Here is a 19,060-nt window from a genome sequence, read left to right as displayed (position 1 = left end):
TTCACTGTTGTTTTGTTCCACTAGTTTAGACTCTTGCTTCACTATAAATGGGACTTTCATATAAAACTTTTTAAAATACACAAGAGAGATATTTAGTATTATATTACACGAAAACTGGCATTGTTCACTCTTACATTTTTCTGTCAGCAGTATGAAAACAGAAAAAGAAGGGAAAGGAAGTTATCCACAAAAACACAAGAGCCCCGACTCCTGGATTTTGTCATGGCTGTTTTCAGCAGAATCAGAACCAGATACTCCTGCTGTCCTTTGACAGGGATGTCTACAGCCACCTGGTTATTACCCTTCAAAGATGTATTTCTTCCCTTAAGTAAATAACAGACCATCGTACTTAAACATATGAGAAAGTATGTGTTTTCATTGACAGAAATACTGTAACTCAGTAAACCCCACAAAACAGCTGGCAACACAACAGTTTAATTGCCATATTCTGTGACAAGCCATTTTAGTTGGAAATTTAGTAAGTTTCTGAGATAGAGCTCACCAGGTATTACATGTGGAGAATTATTAACCCAAACACTGGACTGGGTTGCCAGAAGACCTTGTGGAGTCTCTACCCTTGGAAATACTCAAAACCGACAGGCCAGACACAGCCCTGAGAAACCTGCCCTGCCTGACTCTGCTTGAGCAGAAGGATGGACTGGATGATCTCTAGAGGTGCCTTCCTACCTCAACCACTCTGTGACACCCTGAAATTCAGAAAAAGCATTCAGGTTTGTTGGGGTTTTTTTTAGACATAATATTTAATGTGATTGACCAATTAATCAATAAAAAGGATGCCTATAGCTGAACAAGTAAGGCTCTTAAAAAGCTGCAAAGATTGGCTGTAACAGCATTGTTTCTACTTCAAAAAATGAGCTAAGAAATCACTGAAATCTAATTGATAAAAAGCTTATAAAAATATCTTAACCAAGTCAAGTTGGATACAAAACAGTATCAGCATTTCCATGCAACTAAAACTGAATTTACCTTGATGATATTTTCTGGCCAGGATTCAAGCATTGGAGCGATGTGTCCCCGGTCATGGATAGTAATAAAAAGACCTCTGAAAATTAAAAAACCAAAACAAAACAAAAAAAAACCTTCTTATATAAACAGGCAATTAAACACTTCAGTATAAATCTATCAAATAATAAATTACCTCTATGAAAATGTGTTTCCAAAATACACAGATTCAGTTCAATAAGTGCTCAATTTTGTGAATGAGTAAATTAAATGTCCCCATTTCACAGAAGTCAGGGAACATGTAAGTCAGTAAAGCTTCAGTGAGCAGTGAGAACCTCTGAGTCATTTCTGAAAATTACTAAATTCGATTTTAAAGATCACTGAGCACTTGATCTGTTCAAATGTGTCTATTAATTGTCCCAGATGAAAAAACACATTCAACATATGACAGTGATCACTACTGCCCCAGCAGTCCTAACATTTACAGACAATAGGCCAAAGTTTTAATCTATGAACAAATCCTGAAATAAAGCACATATCATCATTACATAAAATAATTAAAATGCATTCAGTTGCATGTTTAGAAAACATTCTGCCTATTTAATTAGACTGCCCCTTTGACACTTACAAAAGTGGGAAATTATCTTCTCTATATGAAACTCTCTTTGGTTTGAAAGCATGTCACACATCCCACAGTGCTGAGCACACCAAATTTTTACTTTGAAGAATATTTGTAAATTGGTTTTTAGTTACAACAATACAGAAAAGTACAAAACAAAACGACAGAAAACTGTAATTCTTCTTACATATTATTTATTATAGAAGCAAAATTGATGTATCTTATCATACTGTTCAGCATTTTAAGCTTTATTTATTTTACTTGATATTCAGATAAACGTCCAGGTGCACTCAGACTTAATTCCATTTCTTATCTACTTTTCTCATGTGAGACAGTGGAAAAAAAAATATCCAACTAAATTCAATCTCTAAAAAACCATGAAGAAAACATCCATGAAGAAGTACAAGCCAAAGATGCCTTCTTATAATTAAATTTAGTAAGTATGGTTAGTAACTACAAGGAGTTTTCTTCTGGAATTATTCTTAAGTACTTCATACGCCGATTATAAAAATTCTAAAATAAAAACTAGAAAAGAGTATTGAAAAATAATGTAAGTGTACTACAATATCTCTATATTCATAGAAGTGGCTGGGTGCCCATGTGGGTCTAAATAAAACTGGTAACTCAGGGAAATTCCTCTCAGATATGACTGCAAGCATTCCAAGGTAAGCAAAAAAATTCCTGCTGTGTTAAAAAATATGCTAGTCAAGACACCAAAATTAATCCAAATATTAAATGTTTATATCTTTCATACATATTAGATTGTATTTTTATATTACCACGTGATTTATATTTTTATATTGAATTGTACCTTTAATTTCATATTTAAATGTGTTCTTGTCTTGGATGTCAAAAATATACAACTGAAATTGCTCATTGACAGAGGCAGTGTAAAGCACATTGCAATTAGCCAAAGTATTTCTAAATTTTAAAGCTAACGATTCAGAAACAGAAACTATGACCTCAAGTAGCTAATTACAGAAAAGCTGGCATGTTCTGAAAGGAAAATACATATGCACTACATAAGGGAAAAAAACCCAACAACCAGCCATTGCTGGTTATTGATTTTTAACTGTCTAAACTTCATTTTACACATTTGCCACTAAAACTAGGAATTATTTCTCTGATCCTGGCATTCCCAATTAATTCCCCTCAGAACAAACACACCATGCTGGATGATTACATCTATCGGTGGTTTCTTATTAAGTAATGCCTGTTAGCAGATTAATTCCTCCACCCTAGTGGAGAGTTAATATTTATACACTTTTCAGAAGTTGTGGCATTCACAGCATAGGAGCATTTCTATTTGTGAGCCAGTTATCTGAAAAAAGATGGCTCTAAAGGTGAAATACAGTAAAGCAGCAAAGTAAATGCAGATGCTGCTTTCAAAGTATTGTACAGTGAGTCATTTTATAAAGCACTGTGTAAACTGTTCAATCATAAAAGACAGCTTATCAAAATTGCTAGCCTCAGAGAGTCAATCGTGGGAGATGAGCGTGCAAAAGGAAATGAAGAGTGCAGAAGGAAAGCTCTATTAAGCATCACCCCTCTCCTTGTTACCACACTCCAATTTACACCGACCTAATAGATTCGTGTTAAATGAAGCAAAATTTTGTGTTGGTTTTCTAAAGAGCCAGAGCCCAGCCCAGTGTGGTTAAATGACCTTCTCCTTGAAAGCTAGGGGGAGAGGTCTCCATGGAATAAATTCCCCGGCAGAGGAAAATAAAGGCAGGGTGGCTGCTCCAGAAGGAATTTTGTTAGAACATTTGTAAAGACATTTGAATAAGTATTGAGAGTGTACTTCAGAAATCTGTCCAAGCAGGATCACATTCAAACAACAATGGGAAATAAGGGCTGAAGTGTAAACAGAGTCATGTTTAAAGCATTTCATTCCCCTCCTTCTTCTCTCCATTCTTTCTGTAGATTAGTAAAACATTTCTAGATACACTTGCCTGACAGAGAAGATATCCTTAGATTTAAGGGCACAGAATAAGACATAAGAATCTTTTATTCTTTTATCTAGATACATTTATCTCATCCTTCATTTCTTTAGCTAAAGCCCTTTTCTCCTTTAAGGTGTCCTCTGCAGGAACCTACACCAGGTTGCAAGAGGAACCTCAGCTTGCAATGGTGTCTGCCACAGCAATATTCAGCTTGAATTACTGGGACTAAACTTGTTAGCAATTCTACCTGCAGGCAACCACCAAAAGGTAGCACTACGTATTTTTCATTTCCATGAGGTCATGCTATGTTCAGGAAAAGCACCAACTGCGTAAGGTTGTTACAACTGGGACTAGATGACACAAGCTGACAAGGTAGCCCACTATCTGGCTACCTAGTGGACATATTTGTATTTTGGCTGTCAGAGCACAGCCGTAAGAAGAATCAAGAAAGGCGCAAACTACAGAGTTTAAATTGCCTTAAACCATACATATATTTCAGTCCAAAAAAAAAAAAAACAAACAAACAAACAAAAAAAAAACAACCCCAAAAAAACAAAATAACCAGAATTATGGATTTGAGGAGGATGATGATGACGATAACTGCTATCATGTCAGTGACGCACACCCTGCTCTGCTGGGTGCAGAGCAAGAGACAGCCCACATGATGTGCATCTGTCTGACTTCAGGATGGGGCTGCTACAGTAAATGGACAAATAACACATGGAGAAAGAAGCAAGACACAGGAAAAAAAGAGCATGTTTAAAGATGTTTGTTACAAAGGAAAAATTAAAAAAATGAGGAAAAATATGCTGCTTGTTTTTCAATACAATGTTTTCACATATCTAATAAGAAAAGCTTCTCATGGGGAAGGAGGCTCAAGTTCTCCTGTATGCCCTTTCAGAACAGCCTCACTGTAAAAGCTAGCATTGACTCTGCAATACACTATGATCTTTTCTATTTGAACTGACATCTCATATATACTATCTTTTCCTTTGAGGCAACAAACTGAGACCTGTTGAGGCTTAAAAGGCCAATCAGCAAAACTGTGGCTTAAAACTGACTTGAAACTTGCAGGAACAGATTACTCTTCAAACAAACATGTTCATTTTGAACCTGGCACAATGCAAATCTACATGGAACTTGTTTGAGTGCATATGCAGAAAGACTCATCTTCAGTCACTTTGACCCCAGTTAGACTTCAGTTCAGCATTGATTTATACCAGTCTAGCCAAAGGGAACACTTCTACCTATGCCCATTTCAGATAGCCAGACAATACCCAAAATTACAGCAGAGAAATAATTATGCAGAGAAGTAACTGTGACTCCTTTCTTCTTGTCACACCACCAGTAAAACCAGAGCCCTGAAGAGTGACGGGAGAACCCATGCTAAGACACTAGGATTCCCTCAACAAGGGGCAGATCTAAATGATCCTTAGGGTTGCTTCCAACCCAAATTATTCTATGGTTCTATTCTGGGTCACTGAGCTCACTACAGTGTAGCGCATTTTACCAATTATGCAGAGGTCATTCTACATCACACAGTTTGGCTCTGTTTTGTTAGAACTCTGATCTATGAGAACAAAGCAAACGGAATTAAATGAAGTATTTGTTTATTATACTTCAAGGAAGTAATGGTCCACCAGCAATGTATTTGTCTATTATCTATTAAAGAACAGTTTAGAAAAATGTGTCACAGTAACAGAATAATCCTTTCTTTCCTCTTCTTATAATAACAGGAGGCAATCTATCACGTCTCAGAAAATGCCAAACATATTTAACGAAAAAAGTTCAAACTTTTCTCACAACCCTACATGTTCAGAACCGTTATTTGAATTCTGAACTGCACATACAATTATAGTAGAGGTGACTTCACTTTCCCAGGCGGTCTAAATCAGCAAACTGAATTAAAACAGCAATATAAAAACTCAGAGACCAGCCCCAGCTTATTTCTGAGCCTAGACTGACCTAAACTCCTGCACTTTGCAAGAGAGAGGTAAACTACTTCCTTAGTCCCTGATGAAATTGCCTCCTATTTTTGTCAAGATTATATAATAGAGCAGAAAAGTGATGAAATCAACCTGAAAGAGAGTAGCTGTAAGCCTGGCATTTGAAAATATGACCTAAGGGGAATAAGGTTTCAGAAAAGAAAGAATAGGGTTTGGAGGAGTAAAAGGCACATAACTGTAGTGACACAAAGATTTAGATATTAGGGGATCTTTTAGTGTAGATGTTAAGATATTATTTAAAATTAAACAATAAAGATGATAAAAAAAAAAAAGACTACTGGGGTGGTAGTTTAAGATTATCAGCAAGCCACAATGCTCCAGATGCTGCACATCCAAGAACGAAAGTAAACACAGTGTCTGCATTATACTCTGGCCTGCCCAAGAACTTCAACTGACCCACATACTTTTGCCTTGACTCTTTGATGATAGATATTGTGTGCTTCAAAGAACCTCACCCAGGTAGCACTATGGTCAGAAAAACTGGGTCAAATAGCTCCATGGGATAGCAGGAACTTCCAGATAGACTCCATTTGCCCATAGCTTGTGTTTTCTTCCAGCAATCTTAAGTTGGCAAAATGTCACTATTTGGACTGGGTGCATTTTTAGATACAGCCAGATTTGCCCAGAGCTGCGACTTCAGGTCTCAGCTCATTTGCTCTTCCACCCTAGGCGGGATTAGGATAGTAGGGAACCAGGGGCTGCTGTTCAATAACTTGCAACACAGCAAGCCATAACCCTCCTAATCCAACTCTCCAGACATGAGCCAGATCATACAGACATTACCCCATTTGCCCTTCTTCATTTTAAACAAGCTCCACAGCACGCATATAGTGTATAAATTGTAACACAACAGAGTGGGTGCAAGTAAAAAAGGGACAAGTTGACCACAGCAGTACAGACCGAAGGTAAAACAAAAAGAAATATACAAAGTCCTGCACTTGGGTGCTGTCCTATTACTTTACTCCAACATGTATGGACTCTCCCAGCCCTTCGAGAGCCTGTTTATTGCTAGCAAAGCATGTAAACTCTACGATAATGCTTTTGGTGTGTAAAGACTTTTGAAAAAGGCACCTTTTTTGCTTGAAATATTCTTCTTTCACTTTCTCAAAATGCCAATCAGGCTCCAGAACTGGGCAAAGAAGTCAGACCTTTGTACAATAAAAGACCTACCCAATGAAGTAATTTCACAACTTGCTCTCATTCAACACAAAACCTCATTATATTGTTAAAATAATCTGAGTAAAATATTATAAGCCTTACACAGCAAAACCTTAAAACCAATTTTACATGGTACAAGAAAGCAATTATAACTTTGCTAATAATGACAAAGTCTCTATTTCGTTTTAGAATGTGCACTCAAACCCATTTCAGATGAAAATTAAGAATATTTCATAATAAAACCAACACTGCATGGACTTTGTATATATTATATAAAATACTCATTATTGTATACATAGAAAATACTGGGGTTTAACTAGGGCCTCAGTCCTTTACTTACAAAAGCAAACAGCACAGCATTTTGCAACCTAAATATTCAGATTGTAATGATGTATCCTCGTCATACAGCAACAGATTAGATCAAATAGTATCTTTTTATTCACCTCTTAAAGCATGAATTTGTTGATTTAACTGTATTCCTAAAGTACCATTCATCTAGACAATCAGCTTTTACATACTGTTGCTTAACCACATAATGGCAATTCCATGGGATGTGTTTGTTTGAAAAGGAAAAGGCAGACTTTAAGAAATACTGTGTTTTAAAACCCAGAGCTGTTTTGCTCCAGAAGCTACTTAAATTCTTCTGACAGTTGCTCAATAAATAACTTAATTACTTACACTCTAACAGACACAAATAGAACTATTTGAAGACTGTGAATGACAGAATCATTTACCAGAGCCAGACCCATTCATTTATGACAAAAAATAACTCGCTGCTCTGCATCAATAGCTATCATGTTTGTATTATTTTATAGTAATATTAACTGCATTGAAAAAACATCTACAAACAACATAAACCATGTTATCCACTAGGAATGTTGCAATGCTAATGATGCTTTTTTAAAAAACCTTTTAAATGTTGTTTAAACTGTTAAGTACTCAAACAAGGGAAATCACTGTCCTTCCATTTACTTCAACAACTTGTGCTGCTCTGTCTCATCAAATCATGGAATATTTCCAGTATTTAGACAATAGCGTCCTTTAAAGCCAGTTTTCATTGACCTTTAAATCATATAATTTGCTCTCAATAACCATGAACAAGGACAAAAGTGAAGACTTATTAAAACCACTTCTTATGGCATATTCTACTCAACTTCCACTGTAATGAAGAAGTCACTGCTGAAAAGAAACACTATTTTCCATTTGTAGAGCTGACCTTATCTGCTGGAAAGGAAACCACTCAGTTTATATCACAGGGACAGAGCAGTTTCTAATATGAGGAGCTGCAGTGCTCAGAGGTGGGTGACAAGTCAGAAGGCAGGACAGCTGATGAAAAAGTGTCTAGGTTAAGCTGGGTCATACAAGATTGCCAGTGAGCATTCACGCACATAGGAGTGCTGTTTCAGCCACGTGTGAGCTGTCTGTATACAGCATTTGGCAACATCTCTGAGACACGCATCCCATGGGCACAGAAATCACAGCATCATCAGGGGACCACTGGAGATCATGTGGTCCAAGCCACCTTCCAGAACCTGGTCAGCTAGAGCAGTTATTTTGCCTTGGCTTCCCCTGAGGTAAAAATCTGGTACAGACTGTGAATTTTCCCAATTTTTTAGTACAGAATGCTAGCAGTAAAAAGAAAATAGCTGTTCTAGTGGGCTTGGCTGCTCCTAAAATCAAATGCTTTTTGGATGTTATTCCACTTCAAATATACACAGAAAGCTATTTCTGTTTTCAGTGGAAATAAATTCAGCAGATAGCAATTAAAAATGCCTCCCATCTTTTAGCACATAAAGTAGGCATAACACTGAAAAAGGACAGATCTCAATTTACCAGCAGCATATTTTAAGATAAACTGTTCAATCTTAGGACAAAATCAAACGAGCTTCTACATCACAAGCTTGATGTAACTTCTCTTTGAGCAACAGAAGTAACAAAAAGACAGGAAAGAAGTTATTTGAGCCATTTTTAAACCCTTACAAAATGGACTTTTTTTCCTTAGAAACTTTTTTTTTTTAGAATTGACTACACGTATAGCATGAGTGGTTTGCCCCACAATTACTAAAATAGTAGAAGAGATTAAAAATACTGCAATTTGAGTTGAAAAGCTTGAAAAGTTATTTCACAGACTATTCTCGTACCATGCACAGAAATTACATTCAAATAATTTTCTCCTTAAACTTTTAGTATTTGATGCAGTAACAAACAAACAAATAAAAAGTTGGGCTACAGTTTATTGACAGCAAGATCATACAACGTCTTCCTTGGGATCTCACAGTCAATCAGCATCTCTCAGAGCATCATCTGAGGGAGAAGCATGAAGTCTTGCTAATGCAAAATAATCCATATGACTGGATATTCATACATCCACACTGGTTTTAATATTCCTGAAAGTTACTTGTTGCAGAGATTAATACGGATGGCTTATGTGTGTCTCAACTCATCATTATACAGGCAAGCACAGCGCAGAGACCTGTCGGAAAGGTAATGCCCAATAGACACAGCTGGAGGCATAAAGGGCACCTGCGCTGTTGTTCAAAAAACCACTTGGGTCTGAAATCACCCATTTTGAAGGATGCAAGAGCATATGCATACACACACACATACACACACACCTTCCTTCCCCTTTGATCAAGGTTGCCCACCTGCTTCTACATTACCCATATCCTGGCCACAAGAGAACACAAGTTTTTTGTTTACTGTGATAAATAACAGGAAATTTGAGTGAGATATACAGCATGAAGCTTTTAGATGTCTATTTGCACAAAGGATAAGCATTTGAAAGCAAAACCTTTGTTATTAAAAGGTGATAAAATTAATTTTCAACTAAACACTGTTGCTTTGACTATAACCATTTTCCTTCCAATATAATCGCACAGTGGAGAGAACAGGCATAGTTTACTTCTGATCCTAAACAACATGGTTTTAAGTGTTGGCATCTTCAAATGTCATTTTTTAAGTGGTATCTGTTAAATGTTCACCAACTACAAAAACTATTCCACTTGTGCATGATAATTTATTCTGTTGTTCTACCTTCACAACAAATGAGCTGGGCTTCCATGGCCACCTGGAAACAGAAGAATCTTTAACAGCAAATGGGGAATTTTAGGTCTGAGTTACAGCTTCAATGTAAAAATAGTTTCTCTACTAACAAGTAATCCTATCACAGAACTGACACCTAAGATCAGCAGCTTTTTTTTTTTACCAAATGAAAAAATTACTTACAAATTCACATGCAAAATAGATAAATCATTGTCTAGTAATAATGTGACTAATTTTGTATTAAACTTAAATTTTAAATATTTGGAATATTGTATAATTCTCACCATAAGAAGCTAGTCATTGTGATTTTTATTCATATTTTGTTCATTTCCTATTTGTTCTTATGTTAGTGGTTGGGATCATTGAATAGCTTGATGACATAATTTGACAAATTTCTTACAAAAAAATGTAATAGCTTTAGCAATAATGTTTTAATTAGGCTACACATATTCAGAGATCCTTTCTAAAAACCAAACTAATTCAGACAAAACCAAACTGAAGTATTTGACTTACTGAAGCACTCATCTTTAAAAACCATATAATAACAGAAATCTCCTAGGACAGAGTCTTAGTTAAAATCTGAGTAATTTTTAAATACAGATTTTAAACTAAAATGTTTTATAAAATTCAACTGGATGTTGCAAGAACTGGTCAAACTGTAGATCAATTTAGTTTCTATTCCAAAAACGTGCTGTGGTAGTAAGCCCTTGGCATAAGAAGGGTTCAGCTGTACTTCCATCCCACACCCAATTTTTGTTTTCTTTTGGCCTCTCAGTTTTAACCAATTTGTTACAACCACTGCATCTATAGCAAAAGCACAATCATTTCTGTAATTTTATGTCTATATTTTCTGTTTCAAAAACATAAGCTTAAAACCAGAAAAATGCAAATGATCTGATCAGCAGCACCACTACTTCTCTTATTTAGTGTTAAATTTACAACATGCATGAATGCATGAGACAGACAGATTTTTAGGACTATGCCCAACAACAGTTTTTAACATGGGAAAAAAGCTGCAGGTCCAGCTCTACTTCAAACAGAGAAAGCAAGAGGCATACATGACTATTTTTAAGACTTGCGTTCTCTGATATTAACAAAGTTCTGACATACCAGTGCTCTGAAATTCACCCACAGAAAAAAATGAGCACTAAAATTCTACCAGCAAAGCCCAGGAAATGTATATTATCTTATAATGTGTATGAATTATATGGAAATAAATATATTTAAAAATAAACTAGTGATTTTCTGACTCAATCAACAATTATTAAAAGCCTTTACTGTAAAATTTGAGAAAAAAGTTATCCTAGATGGAACCCCAAGGAAACATTTTAAGCATTAAACATCTGGAATGTATCTGGCCCACTGTTATAAAAATTAACCTCATCCATTAGAGGCAAATGGTCTTCTGTTTTCCTCCTTTTTATAAATCCAGTCATGACCCCATGCAAAGTTTTTCATTTCAGAAAGTCAGCATCAACATACCATTGCCTAAAAAAGGAAGCATGAACAACCTGCCACTCAACATAAAGTGCAGCAAACCCGTGCATTAGTATGAGCTTATGATGAATCTGTGGAACTCCAGAAGAAAAGTTGAAACAAAAAATAACCTCTGCTACAAGAAAGCTGCCATAATATGGTAAACTTCCCTGAAGACACTGCTCTGTCTTTGTAAGCTGCATTAAAGCTTCATCTCAGCAGCAGCAAGCTCTTCCCTTAGATGGAATACTCCATCAAAAAGCCCAAACCAGCAGTTAATTTCCTTATTCTAGTATACACTTAAACAAATTTTTGAGGTCTCCTAAATTCCCTTTTTCCTTAAGACTGAACAGAAATCCAGACCCAATGTAGCTTACTGCAGAATAAAGAGGCAAAAATGGGAACTGGCTTTTGACCGTCTTTGTGGCAAAGGTGTAGGTTCTCATTAAGCTCAAACAAAAGGTTGCTTTCCTTTTTTTATATAAATATTTCTCAGGAAATGGTTCCCTGGAGTCCATCCCTTATTTCTGCCAACTGATATATGCCTTCCCTATCAATATCTGCTTCTGGCTTTTCTTACAAGAATCACTTCATTTATCTGCTTTCTTACTGTTTTATCTATTTGATCTATGCTCCCAGCAGCCTATTGTACACTTACACTCAGCTGTTGTTGAAAAAAATACCATTTTTCCTGCATGTAGTTTAATTATTTAATATTCATTAGCAGAATAAGGTGCTTAGACAAAGCAGAACTGACTTTCAATGCCACCACTTAATTCAGAGGGCACCGGACAGGGTAACGAATGTCCACCTAACCTTTCTCCACCCAACTGTAAATTACACTATGTTAATGCTACGCTATGATTTGGTAAAGTTATTATGACCTGGTCTTTTATGTTTGTTTGTTTTTCTTAAGTTAATTATAATTCACACTGCTGAAACATCTTATTTAACAGCACACATAAGAAACCGGTGTATAAAGATAAAAAACCTTGCTAAAAAGGATGAAAATGCCATGCAAGAAATAAAACAATTCATTCCTATTCATAGCATCATAGAATAGTTAGGGTTGGAAAGGAGCTTAAGATAATCCAATTCCAAGCCCCCTGCCAAGGGCAGGGACACCTCATACTAGACCATTTCTCAACTTTTGTCTCTTGCCTTTTTCAGAAGCTTCATAACACTAGCAGCATATGAGAGTCTCAAAAGTAGCATGTAATAATCTCCCAGACTAAAAGCATCTAGCCATACATACAGAGAAACACAAGCTATATTAAAACACACGATCATCTCATTGTTAATGCTCTTAAAGGCTAAAAATCTTTATGCCTCCTCTTCACTTTCAATTTTCCATTTTACGATCTGATTATTTAATCTATCTATTTAGAAAGCTTTTAGACCAAGACAGAAAGCTATTTTAAAATATTCAAGCTACTGTGAAGTTAGAGTGCACTGGAGTTTTTCCTTTCTCTTTCGGACTTCACCAAACACAGTTGCAGGAATAACTGGGGGGTTTTCTAAAAGCTACTATATCTTGCATTAGAAATGCAACAATGAGATGATGTTGGACTGCTGAGTAATGAGAGTATTACTGAACAGCGAAGCCGCCGAATATGTAAGCAGGGAATTTGGGTGCTGCCAAAGAACGTGCAACAAACGTACAGAAAATGAGAGCTGGAGAAATTCCAGTGTAAGCACACCCCTAAAGGAAAACATCATCTGGGCATGGGCTGGGATATATACAGAATGAGCTAATGAAGTATTGTTATGTTACTAAGTCACTGGTGTCTCATCTAAAATACTCATGCCTTGTTTTGCAGTATCAGGAGACAGCAGTGGGAATTACTGGGGACTTGGAAAAACCTCCCTACCTAGAAGGAGAGGCAGAGTATAAAACAGAAAAAAACAACCAAACCAAACCAAACCACCACACTAAATGCTTATCAGTCACCTGTAAACAGTTGTTTGCTACATGCTAATGTTGCCAACTCACACACCCTTGCTGCTAGTAAATACATGCAGTAGTAACATTTTTTTCCTTTATATCACATTTATACCTGGAAGTACACCCTTTCCCTTACACAGCATAGCCTTGGGAAGAGAGAAAACAACATGTCTTTTTTTCTTAGTACTTCCCAAGCAATGAATTGTAAGTTTAAATAGCACACAGAAGGGTAAGAGTATAGCCTGTGACTGCACACCCTTCACATTTCCAAGGCTTGCTAACAGCTAAAAAAAAGTAGCAGTTCTTCTTCCATTAAGTGCTCTCCTATATGTAAGCCCACTCTTCAAAGCAACCTTCCCAGTGCTTGCCCTGGGGAGTGTTACCTCCTCTAGGAGGGTTTCAAAACAGGCATTCTTATGAAAACCAAAGGCCTGCTATTCAAAATGTAAACAACTCCTAATGCCCCAGTAACAGCAAGCTCAACACAAGCCTTAACTAGCCATTAGCACTGGTGTCTAGTATAGAAACACTCAGCAAAGAAGGCGCAGCTGCTGCTTGAGATCAGCTGACTCCAGTTGTGCAATGAACATCACTTACTGACAAAAAGTGATTTCATTCTACTTCAAAGCTTCCATGCCGTTCCTGTCCCCCTCTTTCAGAGTCCTTCAGATGTCCCAGCACACCACGAGATAAAATATGTCTTCTAGAAGGACCTAATATTGTCAGTCTAAAAGCATGTCTCACACTGATGGTGTGTACAACAGCCTCAGTAAATAAGCTGTGGCTTCTCCTCAGAGGTTCCTAACCTCTTTTCACCAAAACCTGGACCATTTATCCTCCATAGATAAAGTAGATTATAACTTTATGGTTTCTGGCTGTATTTGGCTGCACTAAAAGATTTACCTGATCTCCTGCAGCAAAGCAGCTGCACTGCTCTAGAGAGAAGCCCAGTAGTTAAACTAGCATATATGTCATAAGTGATGGCCATATGTGATGGCCAGATCCCTGAAGCAAAATACGGGTCAATTGAAACTGATGGCAGAAATACATTTGTTATCACTAAGTATGCTCTTAAAGATTAAAATGAACCTGTTCTTCTCCTGAAAGCCAGTCCAAATGATTAGGGTTCGAGACACTTTGGTGTAAAGCTGACATCAAGGTACTGGAGATAACTAACTGCAAAGAAGTTTGAGTCTCCAACGCAAGGGATTCAGATCTTAAAACCAAAACTATCACATGCTTTATGCTGGAGCGACCAGAATCAGTTCTATTCCTCACTTTACTCTAAGCACAGTCCTAGAGGATCCGACTTTACAAGAATCATCCACAACGGCATTCACACTCTTTAGACAAGAAAAGCTGAAAATTCAAGTTCCTGTTTCAGAGACTGGTAACACACCAGAAAAAAATCTTGGACCATCTCGCTTGTTCCCATGGCGCAAGCTGGCACTTGTCTGCATTGCTGTAAATGACTGCAAGGATGGTGCAGAATTTCAGCCCAATGGAATGGATGCAGTACGCAAACTACTGTCAACTGCAGGTCACTTCAGGGATGTTCAAAGCCCCCCAGTCCAGCTGGAAGGCAACTATAGCTATCAGTTTGCACAAGAGGTAAAGAAGTGGCCTCACTCGTCCTTGGGGGCATGCGGGTGGCCACACTGCAGGGATCCCCAAGGTGTAGGGTTGGCTATTTCCAAAACTTCCCACACCCCACATCTGGAGCAGGTTGCCCTGCAGTGCTTGACAAACTAGTGGGAGGAATCAAGTGAAAAACACAAACGGTCTAGGGGCTGCGCGAACTCCTGAAGGGAATACCTGAAGGGGGCCTACAAGGATGCTGGACATGGACTCTTCATCAGGGACTGCAGTGATAGGACAAGCAATGGGTTAAAACTTCAGCAGGAGAAGTTCAGGTTATATACAAGAAAGAGGTTCTTTACTGTGAGGGTGGTGAGGTACTGAAATGGGTTGCCCAAGGAAGTTGTGAATGCTCCATCCCTGGCAGTATTCAAGGCCAGGCTGGACAAAGCCTTCAGTGACATGGTTTAGTGTGAGGTGTCCCTGCCCATGGCAGGGGGTTGGAACTAGGTGATCTTAAAGTCCTTTCCAACTCAAACTATGTTTCTATGAAGTAACATCCGTCTGCAAACACTGAGTGGCATTTGACAGTATGTCCTTGAAAAGGTGTTGAACTAAGGGAAGTCATGGCTCTCTTAATGAAGCAAGTGACTCTTAAAAGGTTTATTTTGGGGGCCAAATGATGTTGACAGTTAAGGACCTGTATAACTCTGGCAGGTTTAAAGAGGCTGTTTCATGAGGTGAAAATTTTGGAAGATAAATATTACTTGAATAGAGTAGGACAAAGAGTAGACCTCTGCCGTACTGTATTACCTGATACTTTAGTGTCGCTCACAAGTCTCTGGCCTTGTCGACGTGTGAAAACTAAGTAAAATCTCTGCCCTTCAAGGACATTTCATTAATAAGTGTCCTACTTTAGGAAATCTGGAAGCCTGTAACCAGAAGGGCTGGCATAGAGTCAGAATCTCCCTAAAAATTCAGGAAACAACAAAGACATTGAAGAGTGATGTTGTTATATATATTGGTACAAGTCCCAATTATTGATATGAAACTTGCACAAAAAAGAAAACCCTATTTTAAAATATGCAAACATATAATTTATTTGTTGAAAAGGATACAGTTTACCTTTTATGGGATATTGGCATTAGAAAGAAAAGATTATTCAGAGTAAACACATTTAACTTGGGATCATGTACTTTCTGTCCAGTCCTCTGCACGCAGATCCACAAGATGACTGTTTTAACACATAAAATGAGAAGGGTCTAATAAACACTGCATTACTATGTGTCACTCAAACTGTACTTCCCATGTGGTGAAATGCATCAGTAAGAAATGTCTTCATTTCTGGAGACTCTCTCAACAGGGATATGAGAAGATAATCATCATAAACGAAAACCCACAGAAGTAAGTTTCCATTGGCTCAGAGTGCAGACACCCTTGAAGAAATAAATTTGAGTTCTCCAAATCCATGGAAGAGGGAGAACTTTCTGGTTTAACCTCACAGAAAAAAATAATGGAAATGTGCAAAAAATAACAATACAAACTAAATGAGGACAGAAATCCCCTGGAAATATCCAGGGCTGTGTGAAGAAAATGGACAAGGCAACAGTCAGAGGCATGGCCAGTAGCTTAATTTTGATGCTCTTGCACAGAAACCAACAGGAGTATCTGTAGAAGAGCCCTGAGGCTTGCTAGCTGTCTTCCTCAGAAGATTGTGCTAAGGGAAATTAAAAAACCAAACACTGACGGCTGCCAAACATTTTGAGAGTCATGTTTGGAGTAGGGATGGCCTCATTTCCTCCTGCTCACAGCCCAGATGTACTCCCTCCAGAAAAAACAGAGCAATGCACCATCAAGAGGTACAAACTGAGGTCTGAGAGCCAAAAATTCCATGCTTGTGATGTGTTTTAGGACAAAGCTTTTATGACCATGATGAAAAGCCCCTGGAAGATTACCTTCATAAGAAATCATGTGCATGGCTCATGAGAGTAGGAAGAGACTAATAACACATAAAGCCCCAACTCAGACAAGAGTAAATGAAAGAGTAACTAAAAGCAGGACTTCTTCAAATACCATGCTCTTCCACTAACGCTGTAGGTAATATCTACATGCAAGCACTGAGTACGTACAAAAAAAAAAGTAACACTGCATGTAGGATGCTTTATTTCATAATGCTAGGTCAAGACTATGCAGTCTCAGTTCAGCACAGGCTAATCACTCACAATTTTATTCTAAGGCACATGTTTAATGAAAATAGAATAATTGACACTGTAACTAAATGGTGAAACCTATTGCCAAAATATTACCAAAAGCCATGAATTTAACACAATTCAGGAAAAAAACAGATTACTATACACATATAACCTGACGAATATGCTAATATTTTCAAAAAACAAGACATAACTTTTTTTCATTCAATTATTTCTTATAATGAGAAATTGGCTTAACATTTACAGAGTGCTCTAAGACCATAGTGAGGCAAACTGACATCTGTGCAAGATTCTCACACCTTCCACCTCCCCAGCATTACTGCCTGCTGACAGACCAAGTTGGACGTATTCCAGCATAGTGTGTTTCTAGAAGAGAGTCTAGAAGAAGAGAAAAATTCAACATCTCGCGCTGTGCAAATTCTCCTTTTCCGACTTCTCAGAGTAGGACACGTTATGCTAGGAGGATCCATTAGCCTTTCTTTCAAACCAAGGAAGCAACGAGTTTTAGCTTGATGAGGGTAACAGAGCAGACTGGAGTCATGCCAAAGAACAGAATTACTGGGTGTCGTGAGATGTCATGGTGTTTGAACTAAATAGAAAGGTTATTAAAAAAAAACAACAAACAAAACAAACAACAAAAAACTAAGACAAAAGCTGCCTGGAAAGCGTCAACCACTGTTCACAAGAGACAGAAGTGAAAATGACAAACACGTATTTCAGAAGCGCTTGGTGAGGGGGTTCAACTGCCAATGATCATCAAGCTTTTGAAGTCAGTAAGAGATAGATTGTTTAAAATTAGAAGAAATGCTACAGTTATGCTAATTCTCAGTTGGAATAAGTCACCTGAGCCATGTTGTTAGTACATACAACCCACACCACTATCTGTTGGAGAATGGAACTCCATTTCTATTTTCAAAGAAGCCTTTTGATGTATTTTATGTCTTTATTACAACACATTTTCATTTCAGAGACTGCCCTAAGGATCAAGCCCTTACAAGAGACCATGTAAAAAAATCAAAATACTTTCTTTTTACGCTGCCAGATGACAATTCTGCATAGTTTTCAGATTAAAACTGCTAGAAAACATAACTCTGAAACTATTGCTCTGTTATATATTTTCATATAATTTGATGTTACACAATAATCAGTGTTATCTACATGAAGATACTAAGACAATTATCCATAGTAACAAACAGATTAACACAGTCTCTACAAATACATATATCTGCTTTGCCTGGGAAAAAAAATCTAGATGTGCTAAAAAGAAATCTAAGGGGGCAGTTATACAGGTGAAGGAGATAGGTCAAATGAATCCAGGCCTTCTGGTCTCAATTAAGAAAATGCCACGTATCTCAGGGGGAGACATTCAGAAAGAAGCACCAGGAGCTGAACTTTCCTGGTTCATGTGATCCAGGAGTACATGACAAGATATTGGCTTCCTTTAAACCAAATCTGGTTTCTGAAGAGACTTGGATGTCAAAGGCATCTGATGAAATTAAGAAAAAGAAAAATCCAGACTCCAATGAAAGCCTCATTAGAAACAACAAAAAAAAAATTGTGAAATGTACCACAGGATCAACCTTGTAATGGCAAACAGACTTCAACTTCTGCCGCCAAGGTCTTTGTGTGTTCTGTCACAGGAAATAAATATTTCTCTATTCTCTAACTAATTTTCATTATAAAAACACAATGCTATCTTGCAGCTGGCAATCTCAATATGTAAACATTACTATGGCAACAAAAAAAAGAACTCGCACTTGCAGCAGTTACATTCAGTACAGTGCATCTGAACCACTGTAAATACAAATACCTGCAATAAATATAAAGAAATACATTCCTCCCTAGGAATATGGAGAAAAGAACCTGTCTCAAATTTGCATCTGCTCAGCCAGGCATGCACTTCAATGAGGCAGCAATCTGGTATAATATCAGCATTTGCAAACTGACTATTTGGCATGATAAATTGCCTTCTGAAAAGTTGCTACTAAAGACTGTTAATAACCTTCTAAGTGCTCTCTAAAAATATTAACAGAGTTAAACCAAACAAAATTTTTAAATGCTTGTTAAAAGTCAGCTCAAAAATGTAATCTTGCTTAGCCTCAGGGTAAATAAGAGACCTC

At 37.3% G+C, this 19,060-nt stretch overlaps 1 protein-coding gene across 1 annotated transcript in view; it reads right to left on the bottom strand.

Annotated features, from left to right (window-relative positions):
• The window catches only part of ME1 (malic enzyme 1), a 168,903-nt gene that overhangs the window by 97,753 nt on the left and 52,090 nt on the right, over positions 1–19,060 (bottom strand). Inside the window, exon 4 of the mRNA XM_061358346.1 lies at positions 988–1,063. Within this exon, the coding sequence (XP_061214330.1) occupies positions 988–1,063 (76 nt within the window). The remainder of the gene's footprint in view (positions 1–987; positions 1,064–19,060) is intronic.

Source organism: Neopsephotus bourkii, unplaced genomic scaffold (genome assembly GCF_033783945.1).
Source record: "Neopsephotus bourkii isolate Nb327-2 ecotype Australia unplaced genomic scaffold, CSIRO-AGI_Nbou_v1 NB_941, whole genome shotgun sequence".
Lineage (NCBI taxonomy): Eukaryota > Metazoa > Chordata > Aves > Psittaciformes > Psittacidae > Neopsephotus > Neopsephotus bourkii.
This window is presented reverse-complemented; position numbering and strand designations above follow the sequence as displayed.